The sequence below is a fragment of the Thermobia domestica genome, chromosome 13, assembly GCF_964235325.1.
Source record: "Thermobia domestica chromosome 13, izTheDome1.hap1.1, whole genome shotgun sequence".
In the NCBI taxonomy this organism is placed as follows: domain Eukaryota; kingdom Metazoa; phylum Arthropoda; class Insecta; order Zygentoma; family Lepismatidae; genus Thermobia; species Thermobia domestica.
In genome coordinates, this window is record NC_137466.1 from 100655787 (window position 1) to 100675486 (window position 19700).

At 37.2% G+C, this 19700-nt stretch overlaps 1 protein-coding gene across 1 annotated transcript in view; it reads left to right on the forward strand.

The window, feature by feature from the left end:
* Positions 1 to 19700, forward strand: part of LOC145668393 (dipeptidyl peptidase 9) — a gene marked incomplete in the record, with an annotated part of 122191 nt that overhangs the window by 54782 nt on the left and 47709 nt on the right. Inside the window, 1 exon segment of the mRNA XM_081736182.1 lies at positions 11512 to 11647. Coding sequence (XP_081592308.1) covers positions 11512 to 11647 — 136 coding nt within the window.

Consider the following 19700-nt stretch of genomic DNA (forward strand, 5'->3'; position numbering starts at 1 on the left):
GTGCACATATGACTATGACTTACAATCTGGAAACAAATACATTGGGGATAAGACACCTCTAAGGAGTGGGAAAACGGTAACGACATGTAAAAAAAAAAAAAATAAATAAATAAATAAATAAAAAAAAATAAAAATAAAAATAAAAAAAAACGGTATTAATGTCGAATTCATATTTTTCGGGGTCGTTGAGATGAAAAATAATACTCCCGATGCCGTACTGTAGATGCAGGACAACCCTAACACCTCTAGGGGTTTGGAAGGAGGTGGTGTAGAAATAATCGAAAACGACCGATTTTAGTGTCAAATCCATAGTTTTCGGGGTCGCTGATATGAATAGTGACATACTCAATGCCAGTTAAGCCCAAGTTCAGCCCCTATCAGGGTGGAAGTGAGAAGGGGTGAAAAATGACATATCCAAAATAACTGGTATTAGTATCGAATCCATTGAGTTTGGGGTCACTAAGCTGATTGGTGACATACTAGATGACATTTAAGCTCAAGTTTTAGCAAGAACGGACATGTCAGCCAGGTTGACTTCCTGAACTACACTGGCCTCGACTCCCTAATAACTCTATAACTATCTCTCCAGTAACTAGAACGTGGAGCAAAGATGGTAAAACATTCATTCGAGGACAGAGACTGATCAGCTTTACGGTATGACTACTCGTTAATCCCAAAGCAAGACTGCCGTAAGTTGTCATTGATCACGGTGATCACGGAATATCGTATGTTGCTTTGTCTCGGGTCCGATGGTTTGAAGACATTGTATTTCAACTAATGTTTATTTATGAAAAGACCGGATTCAGGCACTCCAAAATGTTCAAATGTCTCGAATCAGTGCCGTAACAAGTCTCTTCGGGGCCCCAGTTACGGAGGGTATTTATGGAATCCCCCAACCAGTGAGGTATTTTGAAGATGACAGTTGAAGTTTGAAGCACGATAGACACTCCCTTTGTCATCCATATATCAGCGGACCGCCTTGAATTGATTTGTATAGGCTATTACCTTAGTCAGTTCTGCGTGGCCTTCTCTCCTCGGGGTCCATTGCTGTAATAATAGGAGCAACGGCCCTTTCCTTCCGGAAGCCATAAATATATGATACCATTGAAACAAAATAACCCATAGTTCGATTTCAACAAAGACGTATTACACATAAAGCTTTGATAATTATCATGATGATGGGCTATATTTATGATCGTTTTCGCTATCGTTGTGACACTTTAATTATTCTACAGTGTGATCCAATAAAACCTTCTCCATTTCAAAAGCTAATAAAACAAAAGTATTGAAAATTGTTTATTCAAAAATATAAAATGGTATTGAAAACAGTTTGTAATAACTGCAGGTGTTGTCAAATTTTTCTTACAGTCTTCTCTAAGAAGCCCAACAACTGCAGCATGCTTCCTTGCAGAACATTTTGGGGACTGCAAAGCAGACTGTGTGCAGGTTCAATATTATCAGGCGTACGAGCACTTTCAGGTTGCTGATGATTTTGTTTTCAACGCTAGAACTTGTTGTCCGGAAATTCTCGATCCGCTACAAGATAGTCTTCCGATCAGGAACATTTTCATTACGTGGAATAGCAAACTTCAATTGAGAAGCTTTTTGTACTATAATCACAGAATTTCTGCTTTTGGAAACCATTTTGACTGCATATGCGCTATGAGCTCCAAAACAAAATCACAACTGAAAACGGCAGGAGAGATGTGAGCGAAAGGGACGACCCCCCAGTCTTTTCGCTCTTCCACTGACAATGCTACAGTCAAGGTTGTGAAAAATCCAGGATATATATAAAAGCCAGTAGGCTTAATTGGATAAAATTAGATTTTATTTGACAAAATTAGGTTTTATTAAATTGAGTATGCACATTATCTTCTTGTACACACTTTTTGGAAAGGAGGAACTGACATTTACGTAGAGCAACAAAGAGGTGGATAATTCTATTTAAGATGGAATAGGAATAAAATCCCCATTACACTCAGGATTCAAGGGTCAGCCGTGATTTCTTTAACTTACTTCAAAACATGCCAGGCAAATACTAGGATAGTACCTCAAGTCCGGAACCAGATATGAAAGAAAACGGCTATATTAACTCCTCCGGTACAAACGCTGTTTCACGCACATGTATCATCAATTATCATCCCCCAGAACCTATATTTTCTTGTCTTATATCCAGAGGATATAACATTAAAAACAAAATGCATTTCCCGCTCTTTGCGTTCGACGATGTAGGGTGATTGCACTTGAAACGAAATCACGCGTAAAACGAAGTATTCACGTTCTGTTATACACATTTGGAGTGAAACTATGCGTAGCGTAAGAATATTTCTGTTTTTACTTCCCAAAAATGGGAAGAAAAAAAATTAGCGGTATTGTTTGTCAGTATTTTAGGTCCATATATTGAGAGATGAATAATATAGCGTTTTTCGCCTTCCTCTCTCCCCATGCCCTTCCTTAGAGAAAAAGTGATTTAGTTCTAAGCTGAACAAGAGAAGCGACTGCTGTTTAGCTGCTATTTGTGTGGGTTTGTTTTGTTTTTATTACCGAATGGTAATTGAGTGGGTAATTTGAGTGTAATACGTGGTGTATTAGAAGGATAAATGTTACTGACTTCGAAAATGAAATGAAATTTTTGAGTTTTACGTCCAACGGTTATGCCGGTTAGGCTAAAGGAGACGGTGATGATGAGTAATGAATGAAATGGTGGAATGAAGAAAGTGGGAGGAAACGGGAGAACCCCGAGAAAACCCACGCACACGGTGTTTGTCCACCACAAAGTTCACTTGGCGGGAGCAGGGTTTGAACCCGAGACCCCTAGCACCAGAGGTGAACGCTCTACCACTGAGCCACCGCGGCCCCGTTAGCATCTCCGATAGCATCTTATTCGTATTGTCAAACAGGATTGAGAAATATTTTTCCCTTGTAACTACTCTAGATATCGCATTGAAACTCGTCATAATATTACGTATGGGCCATAGTATTTTTCGAGATAGATTATATTTGCATACTTTTATCAGGAACTGCTCCAGGAACAGCAAATTAAAAAAGGAAAAAGGAAAAATGGAGAGAAATTTCCGTATTCATCTAAAATTTCCCATTGTGAACATATGTGCGTGGTTCAATTTAAAAGTTTGTTTCATTCTGAAGAGAATGACATATTAATCATAGTAAAGGGAGTCCATAAAGTCCTACAGGAAAGTAAAACTCTATAACTTGGAAACTACGTAATGTATTAATAAATACTTTTTGTTGTACTTACAGAAAGGGTCAAAGTTTTGTTTCAGCTAGTTAAGCTTCATCGCCAAACCTCCAATTGTGAACCATTCACGTCCAAACACTCTTGCAGTCTTTTTGGGAAACCAAGAATTGCATGTTAGCGGTGCTCGTCTGGAATGTTCAAAATCACATCAGTTATTTTGTTCTTGAGATCGTGCAGATTAGCTGGCTTCTGCGAATACACCTTGGTCTTCACGTGTCCCCACAGCCAATAATCACAAGGCGACAAACCTGTTGATCTTGCAGGCCAAGGTGTGGGTCCTCTTCGGCTAATCAATCTTTCCTTAAGTTCTTCGTTAAAAAATTGTCGAACTTGAAGGGCATAGTTCGGCGGTGCCCCATCTTGTTGCATGTGGACCTCATTAAGGATGCCTGACTTAGTAAGTTCTGGCAAAAGGAATGTCTGTAGCCTATTCAGATAATTGTTTCCATTTACCGTCTCTTCCTCGAAGAAAAAAGGGCCGATAATGTAGTCCATTGAAACAGCACACCACACATTGACTTTGGGACTACCCCGCTTGTGCTCCTCGAATTCACGTGGATTTTCCACCCACCCCCCAAATTCGGCAGTTGTGCCTGTTCACTTTTCCCGACACATGAAATGTGGCTTCATCTCAAACAAAAATCGAGACAGAAGATCACCATCTTCTTGTAAGCGGGTAAGCACTGACTCACAGAATTCCATTCTCATGTCACAGTCTTTCTCTCTCAGCTCGTGCACAAATTTTAACTTATAGGGCCGGACCTTCAAATTCTTGCGTACGATCTTGTGTAACGTTGACTTCGGTATTCCCAGTTCCAATGACCTACGTTTAAGCGACTTCATTGGACTCCTGGCTACGCTGTCCTGCAACGTGTGAATCACATCGTCACTCGTTCCTGGCCTTCCACTGCGTGGTATATCTGACAAACTTTCCGTTTCTTTGAACTTCTTAATACTTGTTTCTGCCGGGGGTGTTTTCCCATACGTTGTTTGGAATTTTCTCCGCACTGAAACGCAAGATTTTAATTCCGCAAACCACAAAACACAACGACAATACAAACTGTCCGAAGCAGAACCCAAGGCATGCCCCAATTGTACCTTTTCTTTAATAGACGCCATCTTAAGTCACGTGATTACCAGCGCAAACGTCATCGAGCATTGTGGCCAGAAGAAAACTTTAAATTTCTCTTCTTCCAACCCCAAAAATTTATACATTTAAACGTAACGGTTTCCAAGTTATAGAGTTTTACTTTCCTGCAGGACTTTATGGACTCCCTGTACTTGGATAATTTATAGTGTGTTTGGAAACTTTTATTTGTATACCCTACTTTCTCCTTATTTATATATGGAATAGGTGTTGTCGAACAGGATTGATTAATATTTTTCCCACTCAACTATTCTAGATATTGCAATGAAAATTCACACATACATTATGTGTAGACAGTAATATTTTTCGGGGTAGATTATGTTAGGGTGTCTGTAGCTGAGTCCACTCCAGGGGACACTAAATTTCAGAAGAGATTTTTGGAGGGAAATTTCCCTATTTTACCGCAAATTCCCTTTCTCTTATATGATCCACACATACGCTTGGTATCATTTGAAAGCTTCTTTTAGTCTGAAGAGAATAACGTGTCAGCCATGAAACTCAGGTGAATAGTACTGAAGCAGTAGCTACTTAACTAAGAGTCAATATTTTCCTTTAAAAAATGCAAGAATCTTAAAAAGGGTTAACTGAATTTAAAAAAATAAAAAGCCAATTTTTTTAAACACTGAAATGTTGGAAATATATATATTTTTTCTAAGTATAATTTTCAGTTGTCAGTTTGCTTTCTTACAGTATATTTTACAATAAAAAGACCTTTCTAACATGCTATAATCGTACTGTGCGTCACATATTCTACCAGATACAGAAGAAGAATTCGGGAGTTTCTTGATCTCCTTGTTAATGCAACTATTTTTCGTTTGTATATGTAGTTATGCAGATATACTGTTAAAAAAATAGAGGTGATTTTTAGTAATTTCCTTTTATAAAAGAAATGATTGTATTGCCTTTGATTCAAATTATGCTATTACAAAATAATAATAATAATAATAATAATAATAATAATAATAATAATAATAATAATAATAATAATAATAATAAAGAACCTGATTTGTGCATTGGTAATTACCATTAATGCAACTTTTTTCGTTTGTATGTATATAATTATCCGAATGTAGTATGCAGAAATCCTTTCTTAAATGAAGCATTTTCGATTTGCATTTAACTGACACATAGAAAAAGACATTTTATTATAGGATTATAGTAATACGCGCGAGTATGTACTACAAAAATAGGGAACATGGCCGCATTGCTCTTTGTCCCACGCCGTTACACAGTGAATTTGATCGAGCGCGAACAAAATTCATTATACAGGATTTCCAAACACATTTAAAGTCAATTCTCAAACTAGAAGTGTGCTGAGAAACACGATTCAAGAAACTGATTATGATCTCATTAAGATTATAATTTAAATTCAAGTTTTAAAGTGTTTTTGACGGTGTTTTTTGGTTTTTTAGAGTTTAACCCCCCCCCCCCCCAAATCCAGTAACTTTTTATTTTTGTTTCTGGGTGGGAATTCCAACCACCCTGGGAGGTGATCAGAAGTGGAAGATTTTATTGGGTATTATTGACAATAATTGTATTGTCGGTTGTTATGAATTCCAACACACACAACAGAATAAAGTAATTCAAATCAGAACAAAGTAGTTACAAATTGTTTTCAATACCGTTTTATATTTTTGGATAAACAAGATTCTATCTGCAATAGTACACACTTTGTATTTTAGATTCTATCACATTTTCAACACGTTGTATTTTAACAAGGATAGGGGGGGGGGGGGACGGATAAAAACATATTTGCTTATGAAATTTTATAATCTCACATTCATAAAATGAATAATAGTCAATATTAAGTAGTGCGAGCTTCAAACAGCAGGTATGGGGTCCTGGTGCTTTACACCGCCTATTGTTATGGGTCCATAGATTCTGCGACACATTCAGAAATACTGGCGGTTTTGCTTCTAGACTCGAGGTATAAAAACTTAAATTTTCAGATTCTAAGCGTAATAATAGCAAGCACGGCACCAGTTTCACGCCAACTGACGAAAGAGAGGGCATTTATAATTCGGACTCTCCAGTCAGATCTCTACCTCGAAAAACTTCCCACACACTTACAATTGTATTATATCAACTTGACTGTGAGTTCAAGTTTGTGAATGAAGAGATGAAGACAGTGTTGGATGACTGTATTATACAACAGTCCATTCAAATCAGAAATCCTCCTGAGCACATTGACATCGTGACTTCTTTTCATTATCACGAATATTAAGGACTGTTCGCACATTCACTGGGATCTCAGTAGTTGACTGTTAGGTTAACATATTACATTTTCACCTGTTTACAAATATACGGTCATGGTTGAAGACATCCCTGAACTTCATGCTTTGTACAAAATAATTTCTTACGCTTTGTTAGCGTAAATAATTTCCCAATACCTGAGCTTCAATCATTGATTCGCATTGAATAACGTTCTTTTTATCACGCAGATAAATGATGAAAAAATATCCTAGCTATATATAAAACTACATGAACTGACATAAAATAACAGGTACTTCCGGTTGACATGGAAAGTTGAAATTTGGCATGATTATAGCTTTCCGGGACTAACCCACAGGAAAATTGCTAAAAGTGAATATGTTTTAGCTTTAGGGAGTTTAAAGGGAAGGATGAAGAAATTCTTCGTGTTATTTAAATGGACCTTTTTTGGACCTATAATCTCATGTTTTAAGTAATTGGAATAAAACTTGAAATTCGGTATACTTGTACGTTTTCGTTAGCGTTACCTAAATAAATTACTAAAAATAAAAATTTCCAACTTTAGGGTGGTTTCATGGGGAACTGAAAAATCTTCCTCATGTTATTTATATGGGATACCTTTTACATCCCAAAATTATTGGGCACTTCCCGTATTGCTACAGTAATTAAATTTGGCATGATTGTAGCTTTTCGGGACTAACCCACGGGAAGATTGCCAAAAGTGAATTTTTATAATTGTTAGGGAATCTGAAGGGAGATGATAAATTCCTCACGTTATTTAAAGGGGCCTTTTTTGGATCTATAATCTCATATTTTAGGTACTTGGAATTGAAATAAAAACTTGAAATTCTATGCTTGTACGTTTTCGTTAGCGTTACCTAAGTAAATCAGCAACAAATATAAATTTTTGAGTTTAGCGTGGTTTTATGGAGAACTGAAAAATCTTTCCCATGTTATTTATATGGGACATCTTCTACACCCCAAAATGTTTAGGCACTTCGGACAGGATTAGAATAATGAAAAAATTGACATGATAGTAGCCTTCCGGGAGTAAGCACAGGAAATTTGCCAAAATAAATATTTTTATTTTTAAGGGGTCTAAAGGGGGATGAAGAAATTCCCATGTTATTTAAATGGACATTTTCTTGGGATACAAGATCTTATCTTTTAAATAGTTAAAATAGGAAAAGAAAAATGAAATGAAATCTTTAAGTTTTACGTCCCACGGTTATGCCGGTTAGGCTAAAGGAGACGGTGATGATGAGAGATGAGTGAAATGGTGGAATGAAGAAAGTGGGAGGAAACGGGAGAACCCCGAGAAAACCCACGAGCACGGTGTTTGTCCACCACAAAGTTCACTTGGCGGGGAAAATAGGAAAAGAGACTTGAAATTAGGTAGAATTGTGGGTTTAAGAGGTGCGAGGACGTAGGCCAAGCAAAAGCGAGGGTCTGGGGACAAAGCTCCCAGCTGGCCAAGTTCAGGATATTTTAAGAAGAAATTAGGCCGTAGGTCGAGCAAACAGGGATCTGGGGGCTGAGCCTCCATCTAACCGAAAGCTGATCCTAACTATATATAAAACTACATGAACCTACTGATATAAAATAAAGGGGTACTTCCGGTTGACGTGAAAAGTTCAAATTTGGCATGGTTGTAGCTTTTCGGGACTAACCAACAGAAAAATTGCCAAAAGCGAATATTTTTAAGCTTTAGGAAGTCTAATGAAGGGATGAAAAAATTCCCAATGTTATTTAAGAAATTCTTTTTTGGGCCTCATATTTTAGGTACTTGAAATTGGAATAACAACTTGAAATTCGGTATGCTTGTACGTTCTCGTTATTATATAAAAATTTTCAACTTTACAATGATTTTATGAGCAATTGGAAAATCTTTCTCATGTTATTTATATGGGATATCTTCTACACCCCAAAATTATTGGGCACTTCCTGTAGGGCTACAATGATTAAATTTGTCATGATTGTAGCTTTTCGGGACTAACCCACAGAAAAATTACCAAAAGTGAATATTTTTAACTTTTAAGGGTCTAAAGGTGGGTTGAAAAATTCCTCACGTTATTTAAAGGGACCTTTTTTGGACCTATAATCTCATATTTTAGGTACCTGGAATTGGAATAAAAACTTGAAATTCGGTATGCTTGTACGTTTTCGGTAGCGTTATCTAAGTAAATCACTAAAAATAAAAATTTCTAAGTTTAGAGTGGTTTTATTGGGGCGAACAGAAAAATCTTTTCCATGTTATTTGTATGAGACATCTTCTACAGCCCAAAATGTTAAGACATTTCCAGCAGGATTAGAATGATGAAATTTGACATGATTGTAGCTTTCCGGGATTAACCCAGAGGAAAATTGCCAAATTGAATATTTTTATTTTTTAATGGGTCTAAAGGGGAAAGGAAGAAATTCTCATGTCATTAGAAGGCGTTTTATGGGATATAAAATTTTATCTCTTTAGATAGTTGAAATAGGAAAAGAAACTTGAAATTCGATAGAACTGTGGGTTTAAGAGATGCGAAGTTGTAGGCGGAGCAAAGGCGTGAGTCTGAAGGCTAAGTCCCGAGCTGAGTAAATTCAGAAAATATTAATAGCAAATGTACGAAATTCACTGTTGATGCAAATGCGGAGGTCTGGGGGCAGAGGCCACATCTAGCCAATATACATGATATACATAATATATTGGAAATATACATAATAAATTTTAATTTTGTTGCCTAATTATTCCTAAGTTTTTTCCTGGTTGTTTCATGCTTTTGTCCGGGTTACGTTTTCCTTGATCGTATAAAGTTTCCGTCCATGAAATTGAAACGTTTAGGCCGTAAAAACCATGAAAAAGCCATTAATTCAATTTGTTAATTTGATTGGTAACCCTATCCTGATTGGTAACCCTCATCTGATCTTATAATACATTTCTAGTCATTAGTGGTCCATGTTCCATGTTCGCGGCACCGTTGACGTTGTGTTAAATTTCTTCTTTCCACAATCTCATTCATTCTCATCGTCATCGTCTCCTTTAGCTAGCCAGCATAAGCGTGGAACGTAAGACATAGGTTTCATTTCTTTTCTTTTTTATTTATTTATTTATTTATTTATTTATTTATTTATTTTCTCGACGCTTTAAACACTTTCATTCATAAAGCAAAAGCCTAAATTGAAGACCATGTATTGACTCAAATTGTAGCACAACTACTTTCAATATGAAAGCATGTTTTTTCACTTTGCTAAAACAACGTTAGCGACATATCAGGTGATTCTGTAGGCAATCAACGGTATTAGTCGTTCCTTAAAGAAGAATTGCATATTCAGAGATATATGTATATATATATATATAAAGATGGGCATTGTCTTGGCGAAATGTAACGTCCTGAGTTGTCTGAAGGAAGCGTATGACCTCTAATTGTAGAATTTCCTTCTCTAGCGGTAAGTGGTGAAATTGGCATTAATGTATAGCAGCCGAGATCTCTGGCAGATTGCGCTTACTGCGGTAGCATCTAACTCGATGACCATCATTGCAGGAAAATTGAAGCGGAAATCATTCGAAAACACGCCCGTCTTCCACTCGACATGTCAACAACGGTGTTCATGAGCCCATTGTAGCTTGAGACATTTGTGGTTTTGGGTTAACGGAAGCCAACGTAAAAACATACGTACCGCCAGTCCAGCGTTCAGCGGATGTTTCGAACCATTGACGCAGACTGGCAGACATGTTACAGCCCTTACCGAGTTACCGGCTTCAGTGTCGAGATAATACTGTGGACGAGTCTATATGGTCCATCACGTCCATGATGTCTGTCATTCCGCGGCCCCCCTGTCGTTATGTACGGTTCTCTTGTATCCATTTTTTCCACACGTATCACTGATATGACAGTATGCGTTGTATATTCACCTATTTCGCGGGACAGGAGTGTCATTTGTAACCAATTATTCTTTTCCCCATGTTTAATTCTTTTAAAAATGGTGAATAATTAAGCATTACGGTTATAAAAGAAAAGTAAGAACCGAAGACTTGACTATATATTTAGTGGTCATCATCGTGTTCGTGGGTTTCTCATTATTTATTTCCTCTTACCGTCTCATTCCACCACTTGTTTCATAGTCATCAATAGAGACCGGATGTTTAGCCATTAAAAAGCTGGAAAATAGGCAGGCAAATAGGCACTTAAAATTTAAAATATAGGTACTAAAATTACTCGATATAAGATAAATACTCAATGCAATTTAAAAATTAATTCAAGTCATAATAATGTTCAAAGAATATAGAAGCATACCTGTTTGTTCACGTAAAAAAAACAAAGCTTGACGTGCATTCTATGTATATCTGGTAAATACATTCTATACAGCACTTTATCACTACACATAACAGTCCAAATTTTATATACTTTATAAGTACACACAACAAGTTGTACAGCACTTGATCAGTACACACAGCAGTCCAAAGTTTTACAGCACCTTATCAGTACACATAACAGTACAAAATTTTACGGCATCTTATTACTACAAACAGCACTTTTTCTCGGAAGAGGCAGTGCCCTTTCTTGAAATACTAAATTATGTATTTTTTCCAATTAAGTCTTATTCTAAAGAAAATGGATAGAATAGGCAACAATAGGCACTAAAACAATTATTTAGGCAGGAACGGGCGAAATAGGCAAAATAAAATTGGCTTAAATTGAAACTATAACCTCCCATATAATCTTTATAACTTCATTTTTTATCATAACTGTAATATTACAGAATAGGCATTTTGCCTAACATCCGGTCTCTAGTTATCAACTTTCATTAATCATCCGTCTCCTTTAAAGCATAATCGTGGGACGTTAGATATTTCATTTTAACTTTTCTGGCGTGTATTAATGGTCTTTTACCTTGTTCCTATTCACAGGAATGTACGATGTTTGTGGCTGTGTATAGTAATATTCATAAACTTCCTAGCTGCCAAGTATTCAGGGTTACTCATACGGACTGGACCGTCGAAGGAGTCCAGCTGACACCCGTTGGTTACTTATTAGAACCTGCAGGTAAAACCTTAATAATGTCAATCTGTTCTAGTTTTAGTTTTTAGTTCTATTTTGAATTTTATTGGATCTGGTCAATACACGTAATAATCCAGCAAAAGAATTTCATGTTATTGTTAAGTGAAGGATTTTTGTAGTGTGTTTGAGAAGTAGAGTGACTTACCAAAATAAAAGCTTGTGGAAAAATATACGTATATTTTTCTACATGGATTTGAAGCTGCCTCACCATTGATAATTAAATTGATGTTCTTGCGAACAGAATTACTTAATATTCTGTTTTGTAAAGCATGTTACGTAAATGTACATTTGAGAATACCGAAAGTAATCGCCAATTCTACCTAGGTATATAAATGAGTAGACTATGTCATAATAAGACAACTATTCCAATTATGAGCTTAAAATTTTATTCAAAAATCTATTCGATGTTAGTAGTTATCCTTTCGAGTGACTATTAGAGAGAAGAAAGTACTGTATGTAGTCGTAAAAAAATTAAAATAAATAAATAAATAAAAAAGCACTCGTCATGGCTTTTATGAGCTGCAAAAGTGAATTTTGGATTCCTGTTCTTCTCTCTATTCATTCGTTTGTCCCGATGTATGTAAACATGCCTAGAGGCCAATACTATTAGACATACCAGGTCTAAAATTCAGGTTTCTATACTTCTAAATTTTCTTCCAGCCTTCAAAAAATTAGGCTGATTGATTGGAAAGTGAGTATTAAAAAAGTTGACTCGTAGGGGTGAACTTTTTCGAACCATTACATTTGTAGACTAGACGCGTAGCATGTCATTTTTATTGGGAAAAGTTTGAAGGCATAGTTTACCTGTTCTAACTATTACGTGTATATTTGATAAATGTTGTATTAACAATCCTAAAATTTTCATCCTTCATTTTCTCTCAAAGCTTCAGAAAGGTTTACTATTGTTTACTATTGTGAGTGTGTTTTATTTAGACGACTTTCTAGAAAATTACTCTATTGATTGACTATACGAGGATTGGAACATTAATAGGGCAGCACTGCTTTAGAGGCGCCAAGCAATGGAATCAAATAATGTTAGTTACATTCCTACATTACCTCAGCGCAAGTAGACTCTCCCTTCCGATGTCACACGCAAGGGTAGTAAACGAGAGGAATAGAGCCTCGTGCAGCGGTCGGTCTATATTACACATACACACGTACGCGAGCTGTGTAAGGCAAGGTTATTAAGATGTTTTCGAAACAAGAACAACGAAGTTTTTTTTAAATGAATGTGCTAGAGGCCGTACAGCACGAGAGTGTCGTCAATGTCTTCAAGAGGCTTCAGAGGAATCTGCATTGCCTTATAGAACAGTGGCAAGAGGAGTATGAGCTTTCAAGAGAGGACTCCAAAATGTGAACGATATGCAACGGCCTGGTCGTCCCGTGGCAATGAAGAAGACCTGAATGGTGTTTCATGTTACTGGGTACTGATCGACACCATACTGTTCGTGAGCTGGCCCAAGAGACAGAGTTAACGCGCACAACTGTCCCTCACATTCTAAAGGAAAGCTTGAGTACGAGAAAAAATTACATAACGATGAGTTCCGCATGAGTTGACGGAATTTTGGAAATGGCGCTGCTCATACCCACTTGGAACACTACGAGCGGGAAGGAGGGGCTTTCTTATGCCACCATTACGCTGGATGAAATTTAAGTCAAATGGTACGAACCACAATCGAAACGGCAGTCAAACGAATGGCGTCATTATGAGTCACCACGAAAATCCGAAGTTTGTGAGAATCCCAGCAATGTGAAAATTATAATGATTCTCATGTACGACTGAGATAGTGTAATCCTAACGCATACCGTTCCCCGACATCAGATTGTCAATGCGCAGTACTTCTGTTCCTGTCTGGAACATAACTTGCGACCAGCATTGCGAAAGAAGCGACGACGCTTTTTGCAGAAGCAAACCAATATTTTTCTGGACAACGCTCTAGCACATACAGTACATCACAAGGTGTGACTGATTTATTCGATCGATGGAAGGTGAAAAATGAGATACGTCACCGTTCTTCCCGGACTTGTACTTTTGACTTGATCCCCGAGATGAAGGGACCTCTTCGTGGCATTTGTTTCAGAACTGTTCAAGTGATTCTTCAGGCAGTAGACCGGCTTATTAGAACTTTCAACGCAACAAATTCTGCTGCAGGTATCCAACGATCTCCACATCACTGTCAACGGGTTATACACGATGCTGGTAGCTGAAGTACTGTAAAGCTTTGTATTAGTTGTAAATAAATAGTTGTCACCATTAAAGTTCCAACCCTCGTACATTTTGACATCATGTTATTAAACCGTGAATATCGTATAATCCGTTTCTTTCTGAAGAATTCAGAAAAGGCGTTCTAATAATACGAGTAGCTTTCTTCGGGCGAAGTTTCCGAAAACGCCTGTTACAATTTTGTTCGCATTTCTTAAATAAATGTTAACAGTAATAACTGTACCAGCACATTATTTAACTTAAGAAATAGAAGCGAGGAAATTTTGTACGGCGGCCCGTACCTTTTATTTATTTATTTATTTTTTTTTTTTTTAATTCCGATACACTAATGTATATAACTACAGTACAGACTACCAGCATCAGTTTCCATTACAGTGGTCGATCTTCACCGGTCTCTCACTTTTATTCTAAATATGTATCAAAACTACAACATGCTGATTCCATCACGTATAGTATTCCTACTGAGCACACCTTAGATGCGCGATGCAGAAACAGGTTTTCAAGATGTATTCCTATTTCCAATATTTCACAATCATTCACTCACATCGTTTTCTCCAACTAGTTAACGTACCGATGATGTAAAAAAAATTACTATATGATGCTGCAACTTCATATCCTTGATTTTTCACAATACACGTGCTCATTATTGGAATTTTTAATTTATTTTTTTAAATGCTCTTTAAGTCCCTGAAAATATATAACAACGATGTAATAACACGGCAAATATCTGAACAAATAAAACACCAAACTACAGAAAATCTGGCTTATCGATGGTAGTTTAGTTGGTTAAAGGAACCACTCAGCAAGCGGAGTTCGAGGTTCGTGTCTCTTAAGTTCAGATTTTTCGTTTCTTATATTATAAGTATATTAGTGATTTACGTGAAGTGAAGTGATTTATAGTAATAAAACTTTAAAACAGGTGGTGTATAAATGTATGTTTGACTTAAGAAACTAGTGGACCAATTTTAATGAAGCTTTCACTGATGTCTCCATTGAATCTCAGCATAATTATATATTACCTACAATCACATTTAGATTTTCGAGAGCTGCTCAGTAGCGAAAAAGATTAGGCAAAGAGTGAAAAATCAAATAATAATTAATTTATTTTCATTTTGTTCCGTTAATTAATGTTTTGCATGAAATGGAGTGATTCTTCCCTTCTCTAATGCGAGAAAGTGATAGCTATATATAAAGTAACCAAGAAAGTTCTGTCGCTTTTTCACCCACCTCCTTCGAACATCGATATGTCATCTAGGACGTACCTGGAAACTGAAAAATAATCCCCATCAGCATCGACAACCTTCTGCCAACGTTCTGGAAGGCCATGGATTCCATCGCAGTAGAACTTTGTGGGCCATAAAGCGAAGAAGGTATCCAAGTGCATTTTGCACCTCTACTAGGGATTTGAACTGGCGTCCTCTAAGGTGATTGTCCAACAAATAAAACAGGTGATAATCGGACGGTGCAATGTCCGGGAAGTATGGCGGATGCAATAGTGTTTCCCATCCAAGGTGTAGAATGGTGACGCTGGCCATCCTAGCCGCATGGGGCTTATCATTATCCTTTGCGATTAACAGGAGGACCCCTTTGCGATTCAGAAGTGCTGGCTCGAGAGTTTGAGTTTTTCTTAAACACGGCTCAACTGCTGACAGTACACAATTGCATTGATACTCTGACCAGCTGGTAGCAGTTCCCGATGCACGATGCTGCGAGCAGTCCACCAAACACAGAGGAGAACCTGGTGCAGTGTTGATTTCGGTTGGAACCGGTTCATGGGATGCTACCCAATGATGACGGCGCCGTGGAGCTTTGTACAGGACCCACTTCTCATCACATGTCAATATTCTGTCCAGAAATGGCTCCTTCCTCAGAGGAGACAGGAAAGAATCACAGGGTCTGCTCGCGTTGCCTTCTAGCCTGGAATCAAATCATGTGGGACCCATCAACCTAACTTGTAGTGTTTCCCAAGGTAATGGAGGTGCTGCTGAATGGTTTCTCCACTCACACTGAATTGTATACCAAGTTACTCACATGCCTGGCCACTTTTCGCCTCAATTGCTGCCTGAAGATCTTTATTTTGTACATGTGTTGGTCTTCCGGCACGTGATGCGTCTTCGAAAGTTTCGTCACCATCCTTAAACTTGTTAAACCACCGCTTCACTGTCCACGTAGTCACGACATCCTCACCAAAGGCCTGGCATATCTTTCGACCCGCTGCAGCAGCGTTTGACTCTAGTTTGAACTCATACAGTATACACACCCTTATGACGCTCTGTGGAGGTCTTATGTTCACTCTGTCCTTACTCAAGTTCGCGGTGTATCTGAACAGTCACACCCAGGTAGTATTGTGATGTTTACTCCATAGGATAGAAATCCAGATAGAGTAAACATTACTTTATGTAGTCATTGATCGAATATTTCGCCCGAGTATTAACGAAGAAACATGTTATCACTAGAGTAATAGCTTTTTCACCGCTAACGACATATAGACAAAAATTCAAACAACAACTTTGAATTTGCAAATAAAGTAAAGCTTCAGCATCATTTGAACTGAAAAAGAACACAAGAACAATAAAATGTGTATCAATGTATTATACCATGCATAACACATCAAAGCTGCACGAGGCAACGATACTTGATCAAACTAACGCACTCCGATATTCATAAAAAGAATATTATACTTTCAAGTTTTCACATACTTACATTTCACTTATGACAGGAGAACAAATTTACGGTACTACAATGTATGGGTGACTAACTCGAGTAATATTACTGACAGATACATATTATGATGAAATTGACTTGGAATTGTTACTAGCAGCGTTGCATACGTAGCTTCTTTCAATTACGTGTCCGGTGCCCAAGTGACTATTGCATCATGCACACACTTTGTCTCTTCTGTTCACGTGAGTCCCACATACCAGGTTGACGTAACTACAGGCAGGACTGTGATTGGCTGCTGGCGACGACCAAGGCCGACGACAGGGTAAACATGTTACGAGAACATACAACGAACAGTTACGCTATGCACGAAGAAATAGCAACCTTTAAAATAAAATGATTAAATTGTCTGCGATTGGGAACACAAAAATAATGCACAAATAAGTTTATCATAAATGGCCCCCGAACAGCTGACAGATAAAGTTCTAAAGAGATGCGTTTACCTGAAGAACCCTGGAAATACTTGTCGTTCATACTTGCGTATAACGGGGACACAGTGTAAGTTATTCTGAGTATACATTTGCTAAGTCATGGTTCACATAGTCACTTGGGCGCTAGACATGTAATTGAAAGAAGCTACGTATACAACGCTGCTAGTAACAATTCCAAGTCAATTTCATCATAATATGTATCTGTCACTAATATTACTCGAGTTGGCTATCCATACATTGTAGTACCGTAAATTTGTTCTTCTGTCATAGTGAAATGTAAATATGTGAAAATTTGAAAATATAATATTCTTTTTATGAATATCGGAGTGCGTTAGTTTGATCAAGTATCGTTTCCTCGTGCAGCTTTGATGTGTCATGCATGGTATAATACATTGAATACGCATTTTATTGTTCTTGTGTTCTTTTTCAGTTCAAATGATGCTGAAGCTTTACTTTATTTGCAAATTCAAAGTTGTTGTTTGAATTTTAGTCTATGTGTTGTTAGCGGTGAAAGAAGCTATTATTCTAGTGATAACTTGTTTCTTCGTTAATACTCGGGCGAAATATTCGATCAACGACTGCATAAAATAATGCTTACTCTCACAGTATGTTGGATACACTCACACCAACAACTGACCTTCGCCTTATCTCCATTCGCATTTAACTCACGGTGTGAGGGCCAAATGAACACAGACCTCCACAAAAGACAACAGAACTTTCTTGTTTACCTTATATTTATTGTGAGGAAAGTTTGCACAGAAAATTATAGACGCACACTGCACAGAAAATCGTGGACGCACACACCTGCAAAGATTTCTACGCACATAGGTACGTTATTTATAAGGTGTTTTAAACGGGCAGTATGTCTTTAATAATCTTTGACGGAAATCCTGATCAACATTACCGAACCGAACATTGACACGTCCTTGTATTTCTTTCAAAGTATGTTGTTTTGTTCAGTATGCTTATCCAGTATGTCACAAACGGAAGAAGCGAAATGGGTTGCATATTGGAATGAAGTAGATTATGTTGTCGACAATTTTGAAACCTGATATTATCTAGGGTTTTTCCCTAAAACCGAAAGAAATTACATTTTTGCAAATCCGATAATCTATACTATTATATTTAAATACTAAAACTGATTCTCTGATCAACTAAGCCATTCATCCTACTACAGCAAGAAACGTGAAATTCGTACAGAAAACCTCATTTTGTCATAAAGGCAAGGAGTAAGTAAGGATTTAAGAGGGTGGTTAATATTTATCTCAAGAAGAGTATGTCTCATGAATCTCTGAAGATAGATTATGATGAAATTAGAACTAGGCATATAAACTTCCTGTTAAAAATAACTGAACAAAGCTTTCAACGGTTACGAAAATTGCACACCTAAAGGGGATCAATTTCTATAATATTCAAATTCCCGACTATTCAGAAAATGATCAATCAGGGTGTCTATCGGTCACGAAAGTCACGAAGCCAGAAAATGGTCATGAAAGTCAAGAAAAAAGTTCCGAAATTTAGCTTTTGGGTCACAATATTTTTTCTCTCTTCAAATATAAGTAGAGTGTGGATTTTTTTTCTATAAAACGTCGAAATTCACCGCCAAAACTGTCTTATGATCGGCTTTAGACGCTACCAAATCGCAAGCAAAGCACGCTTCTATCGCATGCTGAAAATTCGGCCTAATTCGCACCCAAATTCGCTCTCGAGATTGCCCTTCAGGTGGCATCATTGAACAGTGGCGATGCAAATCGCATCGCATCGCCAAAGCCACCTACACTTCTAACTAGTTTATTCAACTGTGAGAAGACACGAAGTTTTTATCGCTTCGGGGAACAGCCTCTGAAGGTAGAGATAAGATAAAGATAAGTGCTAAAGAATATAAGCACTGTTATTAGCTTTTGAATGTTAAGAAATTTTCTGATTTGGTAAAGAAAAAGTCACGAAATCTCATTTTGGAATTTTAGTAGACACCCTGTCAGTAGAGAGATTCGGTTAAGTTAGAGGTGAAATTCGGTATTTACACTCGTACCTATAAATAAAAAATTACGTGCTCCAGCATTTTCAAAAATTCTGCTCCTAAGAGGAAAAGGAACAGTCTCTGTAACAGGGTTGACTGGTAAAAAAAAACTAAATCGTGTGAACTTCAAGGTCACGTTTCCACATATCAAAACATCTGCATTAGTTTTATCTCCTTCTCATCTTTTAATCAAGGCATCCCTTGTTCAATTATCGGTCGAACCACAACCCTTCTTTTAAGTGTAAACCAAGTAGTGGTTCGGATGTAACTTTAAGCAAACGTTTTCTCCTTGATAACCTCGGTATTAAACCTAAACATACGAAACAAAACCAAACTGTTATTTCTGCTTGCCTGAATGGCTGTTGTTTTAAAAAGAAGCCAAGGTTACTTAAATATATTGATAGAAATTGGCAAAATTTATCGGCTGCCTACGTAGCTTCCAACATTACCTTGGATTGGACTTTCAGTTTTAATTTTATTGAATGATATCTACATACTAAATTTGTAATTTAATCCCTCATTTTTAAGTATTGATCATGATACGTTAATTTTAAAACTTTACATACCAAGCAATAACGGGATTTTCCCAATGGCTAAGGCAGGAGCTTCCCGATTTATTATAATAGTTTCACTTGTGCAACT